The 17,486-nt window shown below is 38.2% G+C and overlaps 1 protein-coding gene across 1 annotated transcript in view; it reads left to right on the forward strand.

The window, feature by feature from the left end:
* The window catches only part of LOC104070294 (UDP-glucuronic acid decarboxylase 1-like), a gene marked incomplete at both ends in the record, with an annotated part of 28,472 nt that extends 12,613 nt beyond the window's left edge, over nucleotides 1-15,859 (forward strand). The window contains 4 exon segments of the mRNA XM_009576990.1: nucleotides 1,171-1,351; nucleotides 11,852-11,956; nucleotides 13,319-13,378; nucleotides 15,738-15,859. Coding sequence (XP_009575285.1) covers nucleotides 1,171-1,351; nucleotides 11,852-11,956; nucleotides 13,319-13,378; nucleotides 15,738-15,859 — 468 coding nt within the window.
* Nucleotides 15,860-17,486: the final 1,627 nt, after the last annotated feature.

Consider the following 17,486-nt stretch of genomic DNA (forward strand, 5'->3'; position numbering starts at 1 on the left):
TTCATTAGATTCCTGCTTGACAGTTTCACCATATCCTTTTGTGGTTTGGTTACTTGTCACTGCAGCTGAAGAATGGAGATCAACAGCTGAATCACTTTCAAAATGTGAATTTGATCATGCAGTCATATAATATAGCTGATGCCACGCGAGGCTTTTAAACGTCCCTTTATTCTTTGAGAGTGGTGATCTGTCATGTCTTTGTTCTTGAAAACAGCTTATGAAGTGCAGAGAAAATAATTGCTTCCGTAGATATGTCTGTCTGGATGTGTCACACAACTTGCAGTTCTACTACTTATTGTGTTGTCTGATTCAATACTGAGTTAGTGATTTTTTTGTTTGTTTGTTTACTGTTAAAGATTGAGGTGCAGAAAGGGTAAAAATAAAGAACTTCCATGCTTCTACATCTGCAATGGAACAAGAGTGCAAGTTTTTAAATATTTTAATTCTGCCTATTTCTTGGCAGTAAAACATCATAAAATTCCAAGACAGATAAATGCTGGATGTCGGAGCTATTGGTATGAGAGGCTGAAAACAAAATGATAGGGTGTGGGCTATGGATGCATTAAAACACAAAAGGAATAATTTTGGTTTTAGCAGATATTTCAAATGAGAGATCTTCAAAGACTTGCTTTTTGTCTAAGAGTACGCTTCCTTCCTTCCTTCTATGAAGGGTGAAAGAATTTGTAGTACTTACTTAGAACACCTAACATGTCTTCCATTTAAACCAGACAAAAGCTGGATTTGACATTTCTGATATCATAAATCTTCCACAAAAACAACCTGGTATTCTGTGGTCTCTTTTCTGAGAAATGAGAATCACAGAGAATTCTTCTCTTACCTTTTTGGGTATTTTTAGGCTTTGCTGTTGCATAAAAGGGCACAATCCAATTTGAAGGAAAAAAGGAAAAAAATCAAATCTGAAAAAGAGATGTTGATGTGAATGGTTAGCTGAATTTCTAGCCGGACAGTGATGAAACGTGTCAAGCATCTCTTTTGAAATTTTAAATGCTGTAAATATTGGATAAAAAAATTTAAGCATGGAAATGGAGTTGTTTCCCCTGGGGTAAGCAAAGACCTGAAAGCTACTGTTCTTCTGTCTTCATGTTTGTAGACTTTGTCTGGTGTTTCTGTAAAAAGAAAAAGAAATTTATACCAACTGTCCTAACGCAGATAACTGGAGGAGCAGGGTTTGTGGGTTCTCATCTTACTGACAAACTAATGATGGATGGCCATGAGGTTACAGTTGTGGACAACTTCTTTACGGGCAGGAAAAGAAATGTGGAGCACTGGATTGGTCATGAGAACTTCGAACTGATAAATCACGATGTCGTTGAGCCCCTGTACATTGAAGGTGAGTAGTCTCTGCTTTGGTATCTGCACTTTGTTGTGCTTTACCCTCGTAAGTATGTATGTCTGTAAAGAAATGAAATTTATACACTGACTTCTGGATTGGTGTGTCTAATACCTGTATGCTTTGTTTATTAGCCTAATTTCTGTGACCAGTGTCGTGTGAGAGGTTCAGAGCGCTTTTGTCTTTGAAATCAGTTCTTCCTTTCTGAGTGGACAGGAGGAAGGAAATCTTAAAAACTTCCTAATGTGACTGGTTTTGTGAGAAGGCAAGATGGCAATGGGACGGTCTATCTGTCCCATCCGTTGTCTCATGTCCCTGTGTGCCTGCATAGGCTTACTATGCACACAGTGTCTGTGGTCTAGATATGTCATGAACTGAGAAGTTTAATTCAGGGCTGCAGTTACACTAGACAGTTTACATCCTGCAACTGTGTGTGGTCAGTTGAGAGGAGAATAAGCTCTTTCAGAGGGCAAGTCAGCTCACTTTCCTTAATTGCCTTACGTGTCTTCTGTGGAAAACATTGCTTCTACTTTAAGTACAAGCATTCCACAGCCTATAGAATAGGAAAATGGCAGCACTGAATTTCCCAAGTTTTCAAAAAAAAAAAAAACCCAAAACAAAAACAAAAAACCATTCTGCTTCGAAGAAGTGGAAGTAACTCAACATCTAAACTATTATAAACCTCAAACTATTACGCCAAATTGTAGGACAGCATTAATATAACCGTATTTCAGAGATACATGCATTTATAGATTTCTTTAGGAGTGTATAAGTATGTTGTGAATCAGTGAAAACATTAGTCAAATTACATTGCATTTCTGGTGGGTTTGTTCCATCCTTTTAAAGCTTTGTAGCAATGTGGTTCTTTTATTTCTTTAAACAAAAAAATGAATCTGAGGTTGTATTTTTTATTCTTGCTGAATTCTAATGGATGGAATTTCACAGGGAAAATCTCTAGCAATTGCATCTCTTGTATTATTGCTTGTGATTAATTATTGACAATACTACTGAAACAGTCCTGCAAACACATGCTCCTTCTCTGCTCTGACAATGCACTGGTTCAGTTACTACCTGTTATTTTACTTCAAAGTTCTGCTTCCACTGACAGGATAGTGGTACTAGCATCTTATTAATTGACTCCAGGTGCTGGTAGCTTATACCTCAGCCAGTTCAGTTTGTCAGCTTTCCTAATCTTTCCCCTGCATTACCTTCTTTCTGACTGATTTCACGTGAGACCTTCTCAGAGAATCATCATCGTTGCTAATACTGTTGCCCAGTTACTAGGCATGAATGAATGGGAATTCTGAGATCCTTCAGCTGCCTCTCCCATGTTCTATGTAATTAAGTCACCAATTCCCCATTTTGTACTGACAACAAATTATAACGTGTTATTCAGTGGGCAGTTTATTGAATGTCTTCTCATCCTCCAACAGCATAAATTAAAGCTGGCATGGCTAAATGTTGAAATAAAATTATCTTCAATATACTGGTATGGGAACGTGATAAAATTTCATTTCATTCCAACATAGGAAAGGGAAAAAAAAAAGCTGGTGCAATGAGGGATAGTTATTGTAACATGGCGTATGGATCAATACTTCCTTTCTTAGTCCCAGTTTCTCTTTTTTTACTTGTAAATAGAAATTGGAATGACTGTGAAGTCATGACAAAAGAAGGTTCATATCTAAAGAATTCCCGTTTATTTGCTGTCCTGTTTAAACAAGGTCGTATAAGGATGTTTGACACTTAATTCCAAAGAGAGTAATCAGTACTTTATTTCTGAAGAAGACCTAATTTCTGATCTAGAAAGAACAATGTTTGCACTTTTGATATGGAAAGTGAGTTTAGTCTCAAGATGCGTAGCTTTCACTAAATCTCTTGATGGTTTGTTTTTTTTTTTGTGCATAGGCATCACTGTGAAGCTAAAATCTGCCTTGTTTGAGTCATTATCTTTGATCCATGACAGGAAGTGGCACTCAGCATTCTTGGATCTTGATCTGGATTGGCCAGAAACAGTAATAAATCACCTAAACACACATTTTATTTCTCAGCCCTGGGATACCTATAGTTAACTGTAGTGCTGAATGACTTTCTCCTCCTCCACTAGGATTTCCTTTAGCATTTGGAGAAGTAGAAAACTCACAAGAACATAGCTTTCACTTAGGTTTTTTCAAACAGAAAAGCAAAGGCCCTGAATTCTTTAATGGAATGAAAGTAGTTTAGGAATCTTGAAAGACAGAAAATAGAAAGAAAAAAAATTTTCTGAAAAGAAGATTTTCCAAAATTTGCATAATAGTTTTTTTTTTAATTGTAATTGAGTTCTGTATTTTTAAAGTACTTGGGATTTTTAAAGATGTTTTCATTTCAGCCTAACACTTACGTTGAATTTTAATCCACTAATAAATGGGGTTTTTTTGGTACATGAAGACAATTTTCTTTTCTGAAGGATGGTGTATAAAGAAAAGAATCTCTTATTACTCTTTTCTGTATTATCGGCAAAAAAGAAATCCACCTTTGCTTATTTTCTGCCTCTCATTCTCTACATTCTTTAATGTAAGCAAACAACAAGCACCCTAAGATGGTTACTTGAGAGCACTGTGGCTCATATTTCTGCAAACCTTAGTGTAAAGACGCACAGATATTAGTTGGAGAAAAATGAGAATGAATGCTTGATCTGGTGTTACTGTGATCTACCCCACTTCATGGTAATAGACAGAATTGCATTAAAAACTACCAAATGAAATTTTAGATTAAATAAATGTAGGACAGAAGTTACATACTTAGTTTGCATAGTGACTTGAGGATTCGTGCTGTCTTGTTTATACCCACCTTTGCATTAGAGTTGACTGTGTGTTTGTAGGAAAAAAAAAATGTATTTTTAAACACTTTTAAGCCACCAAAGTCTGTATTTCTGCTGTGAATTATTGTTATACTTGAATGTGTGTTAAAAAAAAAAAAACAAAACCAAACACCACCAAAAAAACCCACAACCAAAAAACCCACACCAAAACCCCAAAAAACCCCAACAACAACAAAAAAACCCCCCACAAGAACAACCTCCTAAAAAACCCCCAAACCATATACCCCACCAAAACCCCCCAAAACAACACATACAAAAATATAAGCCAATTTCAAGGTGATGTTGTAAGATGGCAGTCATACCACAAACTGGACTCCTAAAAAGCAAGCAATACCCCTCAGACTTCAGTCTTGAGGTCTGGTTATCAACTGCTGTTATGTACACACACCTTCTTGTCCACAGTAGCTACAGCAGTTGAATAAAACTGGAAGAAAATGTCAGACAGGCATGCACAGCCTCTGTCCTTCTCCCACTGGCGTTTCTTCTTCCTACTTCTTCAGCAACCTTTGGAAGCCTTAAAACAATCTTTTATAAGGTGATAGATACACATTCCCTTTACCCCAGTGATCTCTTGGATCTGAAAGATGTCCTCCTCAGCTGAACTGTTTCACAGTTCACATGAACACATTTAGGCCTTTGGTTTCTTTTTGGTTGTTTGTGGGGGGTTTTGTTTGTTTTGGTTTTTGTTTTTATCACGCCTTCCACAAATTTGAAACAAAAACAGGCCTGAAAATGCCACAGATTTCCAATGCTTTATCAACAGTGACTCAGTTGAACTGATTTCATTTCCCTAATCACAAATGCACACATCGTTTTATCATTATATCAGAAAATGATACAGCTTAAAGATCTCTTCCCTTGGAAGGATGTTCACAGTAGTCCTCAAGGGTTACACTTTTTAGAGATTTTTCATTTTCGTTCCAACTTAATTAGATCACACTGCCCACTTTGGTTTTGAACCATAGGAGCATAGTTGCAGAGTAGGAATTTTGCTGATGGCCTCCAATGCTTCACTGCTTAAACAGGAGCTCTTGGTAAAATATTCGTACAATACTTCTACATTGCAGTCTGTGGCAGCTGAAGGAGAAATAGGTTATTTCTTTTTGGTCGGGGTAGTGAAGAGTAGTTCCATTCTGTTGCTCGAAGACAGGCTTTTAAAACAAATGCAAGTGCACTGCTTAACTAATGTAATACGAGTAAGTGAGAAGAAAAGAGTTCGTAAGTGGTAGGTAAGGAAGAACTATTTCATCACTTGCTTTCTGAGATGAATTGAAATAGTTGATATGAAGATCAGTTAAATAAAGCTGTGGTGTTTGTTTGGTTTTTTTTTGTTCTGGGTTTGGGGGCTTTTTTATTATTATTCTTGATACCAGCAAACCGGTTTCTGGCAAAACATTTCTTAAGTGTCGGCTCTGTTTTCAGTGACTGTTGTGAATGCAAAGGTAGTTTGGGTTTTTTGTTGGGCTCTTCAGACTTTCATTGAAGAGCTTTCAAAATGATGGAATAAAAATACATTTTGCAAGTTGAGAGAAGTGACTTTGCTGGCTTGTGGGTCTGAGTTGACTTTAAGGCTAAAACCAACAGTTTCACAGAATTGGCCGAAAGAATAGGCTATTGCCTTCTTGTGAATAACAGCCTTCCAGAAGTCAAGATAACATTTTACTAAACACTGTTCTACAATATCCTAAATTGTTCCGTCTCCAAGTCATTTCACAGATAACTTAGGGCACATACAAATGCAGCTTCTAATTTTTTATGTGAGTGCCTTCAATACATTTTTTTTGCTTCAGTATTTCCATTCCAGATTTTTCTCCCCCTAGTCTTCATTCCTTCTGCCAGATACTTAATACATTCAACTTGATGGTTTTAAATTGTATGATTATGGAAAGTCATGACAAGGCAGAAGATAACATATGCTTCTTAATTTTGTTTGTCCAAAACCAAGCGCAGCGGTGCCTGGGTCTCTGGTGAAGCTCTCCAAAACTGTTCCAGTATGAGCAATAACTTTATAAAGTTATTCTAGTTTGCCATAAGTTACAGGCAACATTTTTAACATTAGGAGAATAAATCTGTATTTGTAGTCCTTTTTAGCTCAGTGCGAGCTGAAATGTCTCGCTTCACTGTGTCAGCTTCTCTGGCCTGACCTACAGAATTGGTGTGGCTGTTCTTTACAGGAAAAGTCCGTATGTTTAAGCTGTAGACACTTGTTTGTATGCTGCTGATCAAAGCTTTTCTGCTTAGTACTTCCTGACTAGCAAGTACAGTGATGGATGCAGGTGCTAGGTGGAGTTAGTGACCCATTTAGTCCTTTTTAGTACCATGACACATGTTGGAGGCAGAAATTGAAGATGAAGGTCATTCCTTCATAGGAAGGAATGTCATTTTGTAACATAGGAAAGGTAGATTCTACCCTTACTATTCACTTAGAAAGCACACAGAACACATGCAGCGATACAGCTGGAAAATAAAGGTAGATGATATGAAGGAAGGTCGTTTTATTGCAATATTTTGTAAAATTGAGTGGTTATATTGATCATACTTGTTTAGCATTAAGGAAAACACAAGACTGAATGTTTGTGTCTAGATTTAGGTATTAGAGTTCATGTATACTAAATTATAGGGGTTTTTTGAGCTTTTCGCATGGAAAAGGACACAACTGACAAATTTTAGTTGCTGCGGACCTTGCAACATGTTACTAAAACTTTATTTATGTTGATTGTAGATCTCTGTATTTGTCACTAGGTACCTAATGGTTTGAATGTTTATGCCAGCTTCTAAGTCTGTGCTATTTTGAAATGGATTTTTTTTTTTTGCTTTTTTTCAACAAAATTGTAACATGAAAAATGTGTCTAATGTTTCTTTATTTTATCACTAGTCTACCATCCTGTGCTTGGTAAACTACTTCTTGCTGCTGTGTTTGCAGAGGCTTACAGAGTTCTAGCCCCTGATATGAGTTACATACAAAACTTGTTATCGTTTGTTCTTCTGTTATGGTCCTTACCTATCTACATAAAGCTTTGCACAACCTTTCACACAGTCATTTTCAATTAATTGCACCATGGCTTAATTGTAAAGCTAGCTCAAGTCTTCTTAGCAGGCACAATTAAATGTTGTAAAACTTTTTCTTTACCTCATACAAAAGGAAGGGGCGTGGAGGTGAATTGCAAGATGCATTTGTTCCTGTCCTCCAGTAGATGCTGTCCCAGTCACCCAAACAGTTAATCCTCTAGGATAGCTTTCCACAGTTTTGGCTTGAGGAGAGTTTAAGTTGCCTGCTGTATTAAATAACTGCCAACTTTGTACTAGAGCACATGAGGTTGTCAGCCAAGCTAGGTAGATGGTTTTGTCTGGCATGTCTGCCTGGCCTGCTGAAATTCTGAGACAAAAAAGTATGCATTTTTTAGACCTGACAGTTAAAAGAGAGAAGGTGGAAGGACAAATAACTGTACTTGTCTCAACATCCTCAGCTTGATGTCTCAAATGTGACCAGTTTGGGGAAGAAACTTGCCTTTCCACCTTTCTGAAATGTCCAACATTCTCTAAATGTTTTGGAAAACGAGCGATGCTTTGAATTGGTCTAAAGCTGAGTACTCTAAAAATTACTTCCTAGGCAAGGGGGAAGGATCCTGGAGCTGCCTGGCTACCTGTCCCTTTGATCCAGAAGATGGCCGTCTGACACTTGGCAAATGCCCCATCTTCCATCCATCTGCTAGTTCTGCTCTTGCTGAACCTTTTCATCACAGGAGCCTTTGTGCATATGGGAGGAAGTATGTTGACGCAAACCAGAGTCAGACAGGCAAGACCATGTCTCTGGCAAGGAAAACCTTCTTTGTCTCCCAGCTCCTTCCCTTTGTCACATTTAAGGCAATTGCCAGCTGGGAAACAAAGTGAGGAAGAAGGACTAGGTGAAGAAGAGTGCTTTTTTTCTTTTTTCTTTTTTTTTTTTTTTTAAGCACTGTTCATTACACTTAGCTCCTGTTTAAAAATAAATAAATAAATTTGAAATTATAAGGAACCTTTGGGGTTTTGTATTTTTTTTGCATTTGTTTCTAGTTAACAATTACACAGCCACTTGGATAATCACAGGCCTAGCTCTATCCTGATGCAGCAAAAGGAAAGGTAGTTTTTGGCCCTGTTCATCTGATTTGCCACGTACCATTAAAGGAACTGTTCCTATAGGAGCTGCTGTGTGTCAAAAATTCAGACAGCTATTTAAAAAACAACAAAAATGAAGTGGATGGAGGTAGGGAGGCAGGAAAGTGTTCACTTCTGCTTTGACAGACTAGGATTGGGCATAAGTTACTGACTGACCACAATGCTTTTGAAGTGACATTTTCACTCTGCAAAAATTCCACCACAGGCTGTTGAAAACTAGATTTAGAAAGGGTTGTGAAGGAATAGGTAGAGAGAAACAGCATAAAACGCAGGTCAGAGTTCAGCTCTGTGTTGACTGCAGGTGGCTTTAGCTATTACTTTGTTCATTTTTCTGAGCCACTGTGCTTGAATTGCCCGCTGCCTGCAAGCAGGGGTCAGCGGCTTTTCTGAGCGTTTCTTTCGTCAGCTTCCAGTCTACCCTTTTTCTTTGGTTTCATGACAGTACCATGCTGTGGGAAGGGGATGCTTACATTCAGAGGCATAACTTGAGGCAGTCATGTATTTCATTCATATGCATGGCTCATCTGTAGGAGGCATGTCAAAGTTCAACAGACCAATTAAACTTCACCCCATGCTACATCTTTGCATTATTGCCCCAACACAAGAAATCCTGCAAAATAATTTGATTAAATTTTATTCACTACTGAAGCTTACAATGTCAACAGTGACCGTGACCAAAATAAGGATAAATTATTCCATGTCACACTTCGTCACACAGAACAATTAACTATTTTCATATTGCAGACAGAATCCTAAAAGTTTCAGTTGCATTAGCAATGCGGGCAGGGCTTTGAATCGAGTCTGAGCTGGGAGCTTGCTTCCTCCAGCACTCACTGTGTCAGACCGTCTTTGGATACTAGATGCGTTGCTACTATAAGTTGCCTTCTGTGAAAAGCTCTCTTTTGATGCTGCACAGGAGTTGATAGTGAATGGAAATATCAGTTTCTGTTGATGCGAGAGCAAATAGCAGAGCAGTCTGCTACGTGAAATTGTATTTCTCTGCACTTTTTTATGTGAGAATAAGTCCTCACCAATGTGACACATACGCCAAAATTGTATCTGTAGCTTTTTGGGCTGTTTTGACATCTTGTAGGCAGCTGGTCATCTCCACTCTTGAGATTAACAGCTATAGACCAAAGAGAGCATGGTAACATATAAGAAGCAGATATATTTTGTGGCATCTGCTTGAGTGTACTAACTGTCAAATATCGTTACTCTGTCAAGATGGTAAAACTTGGGGGTGATGGAGTCATGCAGATCACCTTAGAAGCTGATCTTGTGTTTATGCTGATAGTTATTTGTTCTGTGTGATGAGGTTTGACTTGAAATAATTTCTCTTATTATGGTCACTATTGACATTTTAAGCTTGCAAGTTGAGCTTTGTTGAATATCGGATACTGCTTTTGAAAGTAAGTCCAATTTTTATTGGTTTGGTTTTATTATAATGTAACAAAAAAAATCTTTTTTCCCTGTGGTATCTCCAACCTTTGCATTCTTATCTCATGCAACCCATTTTGCAACCCTGATATGCTGAAGCTGGTCTCAAATTAGGATTTGCCTATAATTTTCATGATTACCAATGTTAATCAACTAATATCTTGGGATTCTTTTAGGTTTCATACTTAAGACTGGTTCTGGTGTACTGCACAGCTTATTGAGGTTTTTTCCAGTTCTTTACATTTGCTGGGGTGAGCTGAGCTCTTTGAAGTTCTAAAGTACAGAGGTAGCAACTTTTCTGACGGCCTGTTAAAAAAACAAAGTTGAATGAAGTCCTGTGTGCTTATTTTCCTTATATCAAATACCATTTATGATACCTATATGTGTCTTCTGAACTACCTCGATAGAAATTACTGCCATGCTCGTTCTGCAAATAGACCATTTTATGAAAATGGGTAAATAGCTGAAAATAAACAGGTAAGCCTGACTACTGGATGAATAGACAGCAAAGCACAATTCATTTAGCTTAAGATAGAAATAAACTGAAGTAGAAGAAGTTGGAGAGAGAAGGAAGTCCTGATTGAAGATACATTTGGCCTTTGAACTTAAAATCTGTTACAGCCTTTATTCTCTTTTCTCTCTCTGTTCTCTTGTGCTAAGAATCACAGAATCATAGAATGGTTTGGGTTGGAAAAGACCTTAAAGACTATCTAGTTCCAACCCTCCTGCCATGGTCAGGGACACCTTCCACTAAATCAGGTTGCTCAAAGCCTCATCCAGTCTGGCCTTGAACACTTCCAGGGATGGGGCATCCACAACTTCTCTGGGCAACCTGTTCCAGTGGTTCACCACCCTCACTGTAAAAAATTCCTTCCTTATATCTAATCTAAATCTACCCTCTTTCAGTTTAAAACCGTTACCCCTTGTCCTATCACTATACTCCCTGATAAAGTCCCTCCCCATCTTTCCTGTAGGCCCCCTGTAAGTACTGGAAGGCTGCTATGAGGTCTCCCCAGAGCCTTCTCTTCTCTAGGCTAAACAACCCCAACTCTCTCAGCCTGTCCTCATATGGGAGGTGCTCCAGCCCCGAGTCATCTTCGTGGCCCTCCTCTGGACCACCTCGAGCAGATCCATATCTTATGCGGGGAGCCCCAGAGCTGGATGCAGTACTCCAGGTGGGTTCTCATGAGAGCAGAGTAGAGGGGCAGAATCACTTCGACTTGCTGGCCACGCTTCTTTTGATGCAGCCCAGGACATGGTTGGCTTGCTGGGCTGCAAGCGCATGTTGCTGGGTCATGTCCAGCTTTTCATCCACCAGTACGCCCAAGTCCTTCTCAGCAGGGCTGCTTTCAATCCACCCATTGCCCAGCCTGTATCCATGTTTGGGATTGCCCCAACCCAGGTGCGGGACCTTGCACTTGGCTTTGTTGAACTTCATGAGGTTCGCATGGGCCCTAGTCTATACTCATGACCATGGTGTACCTGTTTAGGTTTTTTGTACTAGGCTCTATTTTGCTGTTGTGTGGAATATGTATTTCCTATGGGTGATTTGAATCTTTAGGTTTGTTTACACTGAAATCACAGAAATGCAGCAAATTTAATTAGTTAAGATTGGGACTTGCATTACCTGGGCAATCTGTTGCCCAAGCTACCTTATTTTAGATTAGGTTAGGCATCAGTATACCTTCATTGATTACAACATATGGTCTAATATGTTGGTTAATTATATTTCATAACTGGGGAGGCTGGAATCTCTGCACTGGGGAGAAGTGAAAAATGTCAACACACAGACAGACTTCTGTATCTGTGTCAATAGTGTTGATATATGCTATGCTTTAGTTTTTGTTTTACTAAAAAGTAAGTCTTGCTTTGGGTTACAACAGGTTTGCATACATATATATTATCTGTAGGTAGCAATATAGGAAGTGCTGAGTTCCAATGTTAGGAAATGCAGAAAGAAGTACTTGTTTCTTGACCCTAATGTTTTCTTACTTAATATATTACACGGGAAAATAATAATGCTTTCTTCCTCTCCCTCTGGTTTTCTGTAGTGGACCAGATCTATCATCTAGCATCTCCTGCTTCGCCTCCAAATTACATGTATAATCCTATAAAAACATTAAAGACCAACACTATTGGGACATTAAACATGCTGGGTAAGTGGAAGTCTTTTTTCTTACTTAACTTGGTTAGACATAATATAACCTGGACAGAGTTACTGGAGGGAGAGGAGGGTAGAGCAGATAAGTTGAACGTTTTAAAAAGTTGATTCTTTAAGAAAAATAAGGGGGTTTTTTTCCCTTCTTTGAAGATTTTTGTACTTTAAATATATCTGCAGATGAACTCTGACAACATGCAAGCTCAGCTATCAAAGCACAAGTACTTCATGCCTGTAACTATGGAGTAATATGGAGTAATATGGAGGCTATGGAGTAATAACTGCAGTATTTATAGAAATCATAGGAACAGTTAAGAGCATGGGATTTTTATAGCAAAGTTGTGTCTGTGACCGCACTTCTCACCTTGGTGACTGTGGAACATTCCCACGTTTGCCATGAGTGACTGTTCCTTTCCACCACAGCAAACATTGAACTAGGTGGAACTGCATTGGCTCTGTAAACCCCGAATATCAAGAGCACTGCACCCTCTTGTGCATGCCTTGGCTAGCAAATTCTGCAAGAACGTTTAATGTCTAGCTTCATGCTAGATAATTACAAGGCAACATTTTCAGCTTTGTCTGTTGGTTTTGATGCTGGGAATGTGCCTATGAAAAGAAGGCCTCAAGCCTTCACTACTTTTTCCTCCCATCTTTGATCCATTTGGCATATGCTGCAGCTTGAACTGGGTGTCAGTGATCCTAAGTTATTAGGAGGCAAAAAAACGACTGGGCATTAGCTCAGCTGAGTTTCTCATTTGAGTGATACACTAGTGAGTACAATTCAGGGAAGTGATTTAGAAGCTATTGAGATACCAGACAGTTGTACGGCATAGATTAGAGATTTCTTCGAAGGCCAGAAAGTCATTGAAATGGAGTGCAGAATAATCTTGAGTGATGGGTAGGATCATCCAGGCTGTTTAAAGGCGCATAATAAAGGAGAATGATTGATTTTGTCCTGTAACATGTTATTCTATATCAGTTTCTTTATGTAGCTTGTCTTTAAGTTTTGCTAATCATAATATGTTGTGTTGTTTCAAGATCCTGATTTCATAACTGGAATGGTTTATGCTTACTTGGCCTTTATTTAGGGTGTAATATATATTAAGTTCTTGGATCTTGGTTCAGTGTAACTTTTAGTCCCAGAAGCAAACACATCACATGTGAGTGCTGCTCTGCCATTTCTCAATTCTAGCTTGGGAGTGGGAGCTATGGCTGTGATTTACAGCTAGATTTATCTAGTAAGAGAAATCGAATTCTCTTTAAAAACATGTAAAATGGGATCACATTAAAGCAGTTAACATGACTGAAAGATTCTTGAACTTGATCTAATTACATTCTTCTTTCCCTGCCCGAAATTTAGGGTTAGCCAAACGTGTTGGAGCACGGCTGCTGCTGGCCTCTACATCAGAGGTATATGGAGGTAAGAAGGATAAAACAGTGTTTAGAGCTCTTGAGATGTGACTGTGTAAAAGGGTATTTACAAACCTTTTGTTGGATGTTTGATAGATTTGCATCACTCTCTTAGCTTGATTTCTTTATTAGATGTACTTCTCACAGCTTAAAATGTTGGCATTAGTACTTGCTTTAAATCTCTAGTCAGAGTGGTAGAAGGAGCTCATACTTTGTAACTTTCCTATGTCTTAGTTTATGGCTCTTTTTCAAAAGGGCTTGTGGGAGAATTTTGAGTGTTGAACTTTGATTAAAATCCAGATGCCTTGATGAAACCTGTGAAGAAAGATAATTTCAGTAGCAAATCTGCTTCTGTCTTCCCCAGAAGATTTAGCAATCGCCCTAGTGTGTGCAGCACAGCGCAAGAGACAAGGACATGACCTCCAAGCTAAGAAAACAGTGATTGTGCATGCATGCCTTGTGGTGTCTTTTAAAACACCGAGCAATGGTGCCGTACCTCTCCTTCTTCCTTTTGCTGTTACTAAGAAGTGAAGTAGCGAGAGAATGACTGATAGAACTGCTAGCTGGAGAATCTTTAGTACTTCCTTGGGGTGTGTGACAGACCATGTGCCTTCTAACAAAACTTGCTGCTTTTGTAAACTCTTGCCTAATTGATAATAGCAGTGTTGCAAGGTTAATGGAGATACGCAGGCACAGCACCTGCTCAACATTAGTAGTTATGAGAGTCTAGGCTTTAAAAAAACAAACAAAGAAACAAAAAATACTCATCTCTGTAACAAGATGCAAAGCTTTGTGAGGAAAAAGTGAGGAAGGACAAAAAACATACCTCAAGGAGTACACTTTTGGTGGAATAACTTCAGTCAAGAAGATTCAAGGCAAATACCCAAGCAAGAGATCCACTAAGATGACTGGGCAACCAAATAAGTGGCTTGAGCATGTACAGCATTCCTACTGCCTCTCTTGCCTTTGATTATCCACGGTCAGGCTCCACAGAGAAAAATGGTAGCCCCAAGGACTCTTCTGTAGTTGAACAAACTCCCTTCTGGAGCAGGGGACCAACAGGCAAAAACAACCCAAGTTTTGGAGGCTCATTGCTTTGCTACAGTCTGCATGCTGAAGTGGAAAACTTGAAACTCCCATTATCAGGCTTTGTTGTGTCAGTAAAGCCAGTGGAGAGAGTCTACTCATATCATACTCTGACTAAACAAAGTCATTTTGCTGAAAAATAAAGGTCAGAAAATAAAGTCAGAAAATATTTGTTAGCTGTTTCCACAGAAGTTCTCAAAGTAGTGTTGTATAGAGAGCTTCCAAGTACTCTGTAAGGCTGCCTCTGCCAGAAAGGAGACAGAAGCTGAAGTGGCCTTCCAGATCGCAGCACCTTCTAGGGCCCTTTTAAGAATGCTGTAGGCTTTTGTAATCATGTAAAACCTCTCTGTATTTGTCATTGCTCTGTGGCTCTCATACGGCAGGAATTCATCTGTAATCATGAGTGAGCAGTATAAAAACTGGAAGGGTTGATCAGAACTGACCATCAACGTTGTTTCAAAAACTAAACTGCAACACTTGAAAGTTCAGTGGTAATGTATGCAATCTTCAAACCCAGTAAGGAGGGTAAGACAGCACAGATAGCAAAGTGGGGAAATGTAACAAAGTGATTGTATTGTTTCAAGTATATAGAGTGAACATATGCGCGCACACAGAGCTTCCTAGGAGATTTTTGGTTGGTTGGTTTATTTTGTAATCAAGAGCTTCGGTACTGGATCAAACCAAAGGATTGTCTAACCTGATTGATTGTGCCTAGTAATAGCTAGTAAAAATGCTTAGGATAAAACAGAAGAAACATAGCAAGTACGTTGTGGTACATCACTCTACTCTTTCTTCTTTAAGAAATGTAGTACTTCTCCATTTTGTCCATTTTTCTTTCCTTGTTTCTTATTTTATAAAACTTGAAGATGCTTTACTTTCTTTTTTTGCAAATAGAGTAAAAAGTGCTGCCTACATGACTTACAATATTTTCTCTGAATTACATTAATAAGAGTCTTATTTTTTCCCTTGAAGTAGTCTGTCTTTGCAGAGGAGAGTTGAATTTAACCCTCTGTTCGCACATTCTTTTAGGAGAAAGCAGATGATGGCTGTGTTTGCTTGTACTCAGTTATCTTACTGGAGACTCACATCTTCCGTAACTGTCATTTTCATGGTTCAAGTGAATACACTTTTAAGGAATGGTGTTGAAACTTAATATCTTTTAAAATGCATAGTTCAGAGAGAAACTATTAAACTGTATAACACCAGTGATCTACTGAAAGATTCATTATATATAGTCACCTTTTCGATAGAAGATCATTTAAGGTGGTTTTTTTCCCCTGTAGATCCTGAAGTTCACCCTCAGAATGAGGATTACTGGGGCCATGTGAATCCAATAGGTCCAAGAGCCTGCTATGATGAAGGAAAGCGGGTTGCAGAGACCATGTGCTATGCATACATGAAGCAGGTATTAAACTTGTATCAGATTCAATGGATTTTCTGTAATTATGAAGGCCAAATGTGTGGCAAAACTGGAATATGTGTATTTAGGGGTAGAGGGCAAAAGAGAGTATCTTGAGTAGGAACGTTCATACTGTAGCTGCAAAATCTGTTTTCTTTAAGGTAAAGAAAAGTTTTATTGCTCCTATCTGTTGTGTTTTTTCAGATGAGCAGTGTTCTTCAAGAAAATGTGCTTTAGTCTTCTTGATAGACGTATTATGTCTTTCATTATTGTAAATAGTTTTTAGACAGATTAAACTGAGGTGACCTTACTAATTTGGGAGCCAGATAACAGAGTTGTTTTAAGTTGGTCCTGTGCTGAGAAGTGCTTTGCTGAATAGGGCCATTACTGATAAACATGGAATGTTTAATGAGCATAATTGAAATCAGAATATACAGGTAAAAATTAGGAAGTTCTTTAATGAGTACTCGTATAGGAGGAATGTATTTTAAATCACTTTAGAAATGTCTTAAAATTATGTAGGTATAAATACAGCCCTTAAGGAAAGAGATGAATACTCAGCTATGTCATGCACTTTTTCAGACAAATACAGTAACATGAGGATAAAAATGCAATTTAAAATATGTTTGTGAAATGATACATGCCAGTTTCTGTGGGTTTTATAATCAACAAGTAGAAACTCATTAACTAACCTAGCATCGACTCTTTACCTGTATGTGAATCTTACCTTATTTAATTGCTGTTCAGCTAGTCTCTGGGAGACTATTTGATTAGAAAATGTGGCACACTAAAGAAAATCATATCACTGTTTCTTGGTGTTTGCAGCCTTAATATACAAAGGTATAAATCAATCAAATGTAGTATATTCTGTAGAATTTTAAACCTTTAAATAATAAAATACTAAGGGCTTTTAAAAACCTTGAAAACAGAATTAAACTTAAGTGGTAAGACTTTAGGGATGGTATTTTAGTACAGAGGTTGTAGTAATTTTCTCTTATCTCTTCTGCCAAACAGAGAAGGCAGAGGATCGTGTCTCCTTTGTTCTTTTTTAAATCATTTAAGGTACAATATGGGGGTACTGCTCTTGTTCAGGATGATGCCTTCTATACTTAACTGTAGAAAAATATGCCTCGTGGGTCTGGAAATCCGTTCACAGTTGAATGTTGTAGTTTTTATGAGAAATTCTTGTGCTGTAGGGTATTGAATTTTTTGCAAGTTTGTGGTACACACTGCAGTATTCTTTTAGAAGGGCAAGACTGTAGGTCATTTGAAAATCATGGGCTGTATCTTAAAGCCACAGGATGAGTCATGATACTATCCCATAAATTTTATGCAGTATTTACAAAGGATAGTAAAGGTTTGTAAGGTAGAACTGCGATGCACACATACATTAAGTGAAAACTCATGATGCAAATGAGCTCTCTGTCCTAGGGGCAGCTCTGTGAGGTCTTATACTTTATTATGGGTTAGTGAAGTCTGCCCTAGCTTGTCCCACATTCAGGTATATTCTGAAACACTGTTGAGCTTTTTTGCCCCCAGAACTTAGATGATACACTGTTATTAGTGGAGGAAACATTATCTTTTGCTAGTGGAAAAATCTGACTACTGCTAGGAAAGTAAGTATTGTGCTTTT

Source organism: Fulmarus glacialis, unplaced genomic scaffold, assembly GCF_000690835.1.
Source record: "Fulmarus glacialis isolate BGI_N327 unplaced genomic scaffold, ASM69083v1 scaffold9954, whole genome shotgun sequence".
NCBI classification, from domain to species: domain Eukaryota; kingdom Metazoa; phylum Chordata; class Aves; order Procellariiformes; family Procellariidae; genus Fulmarus; species Fulmarus glacialis.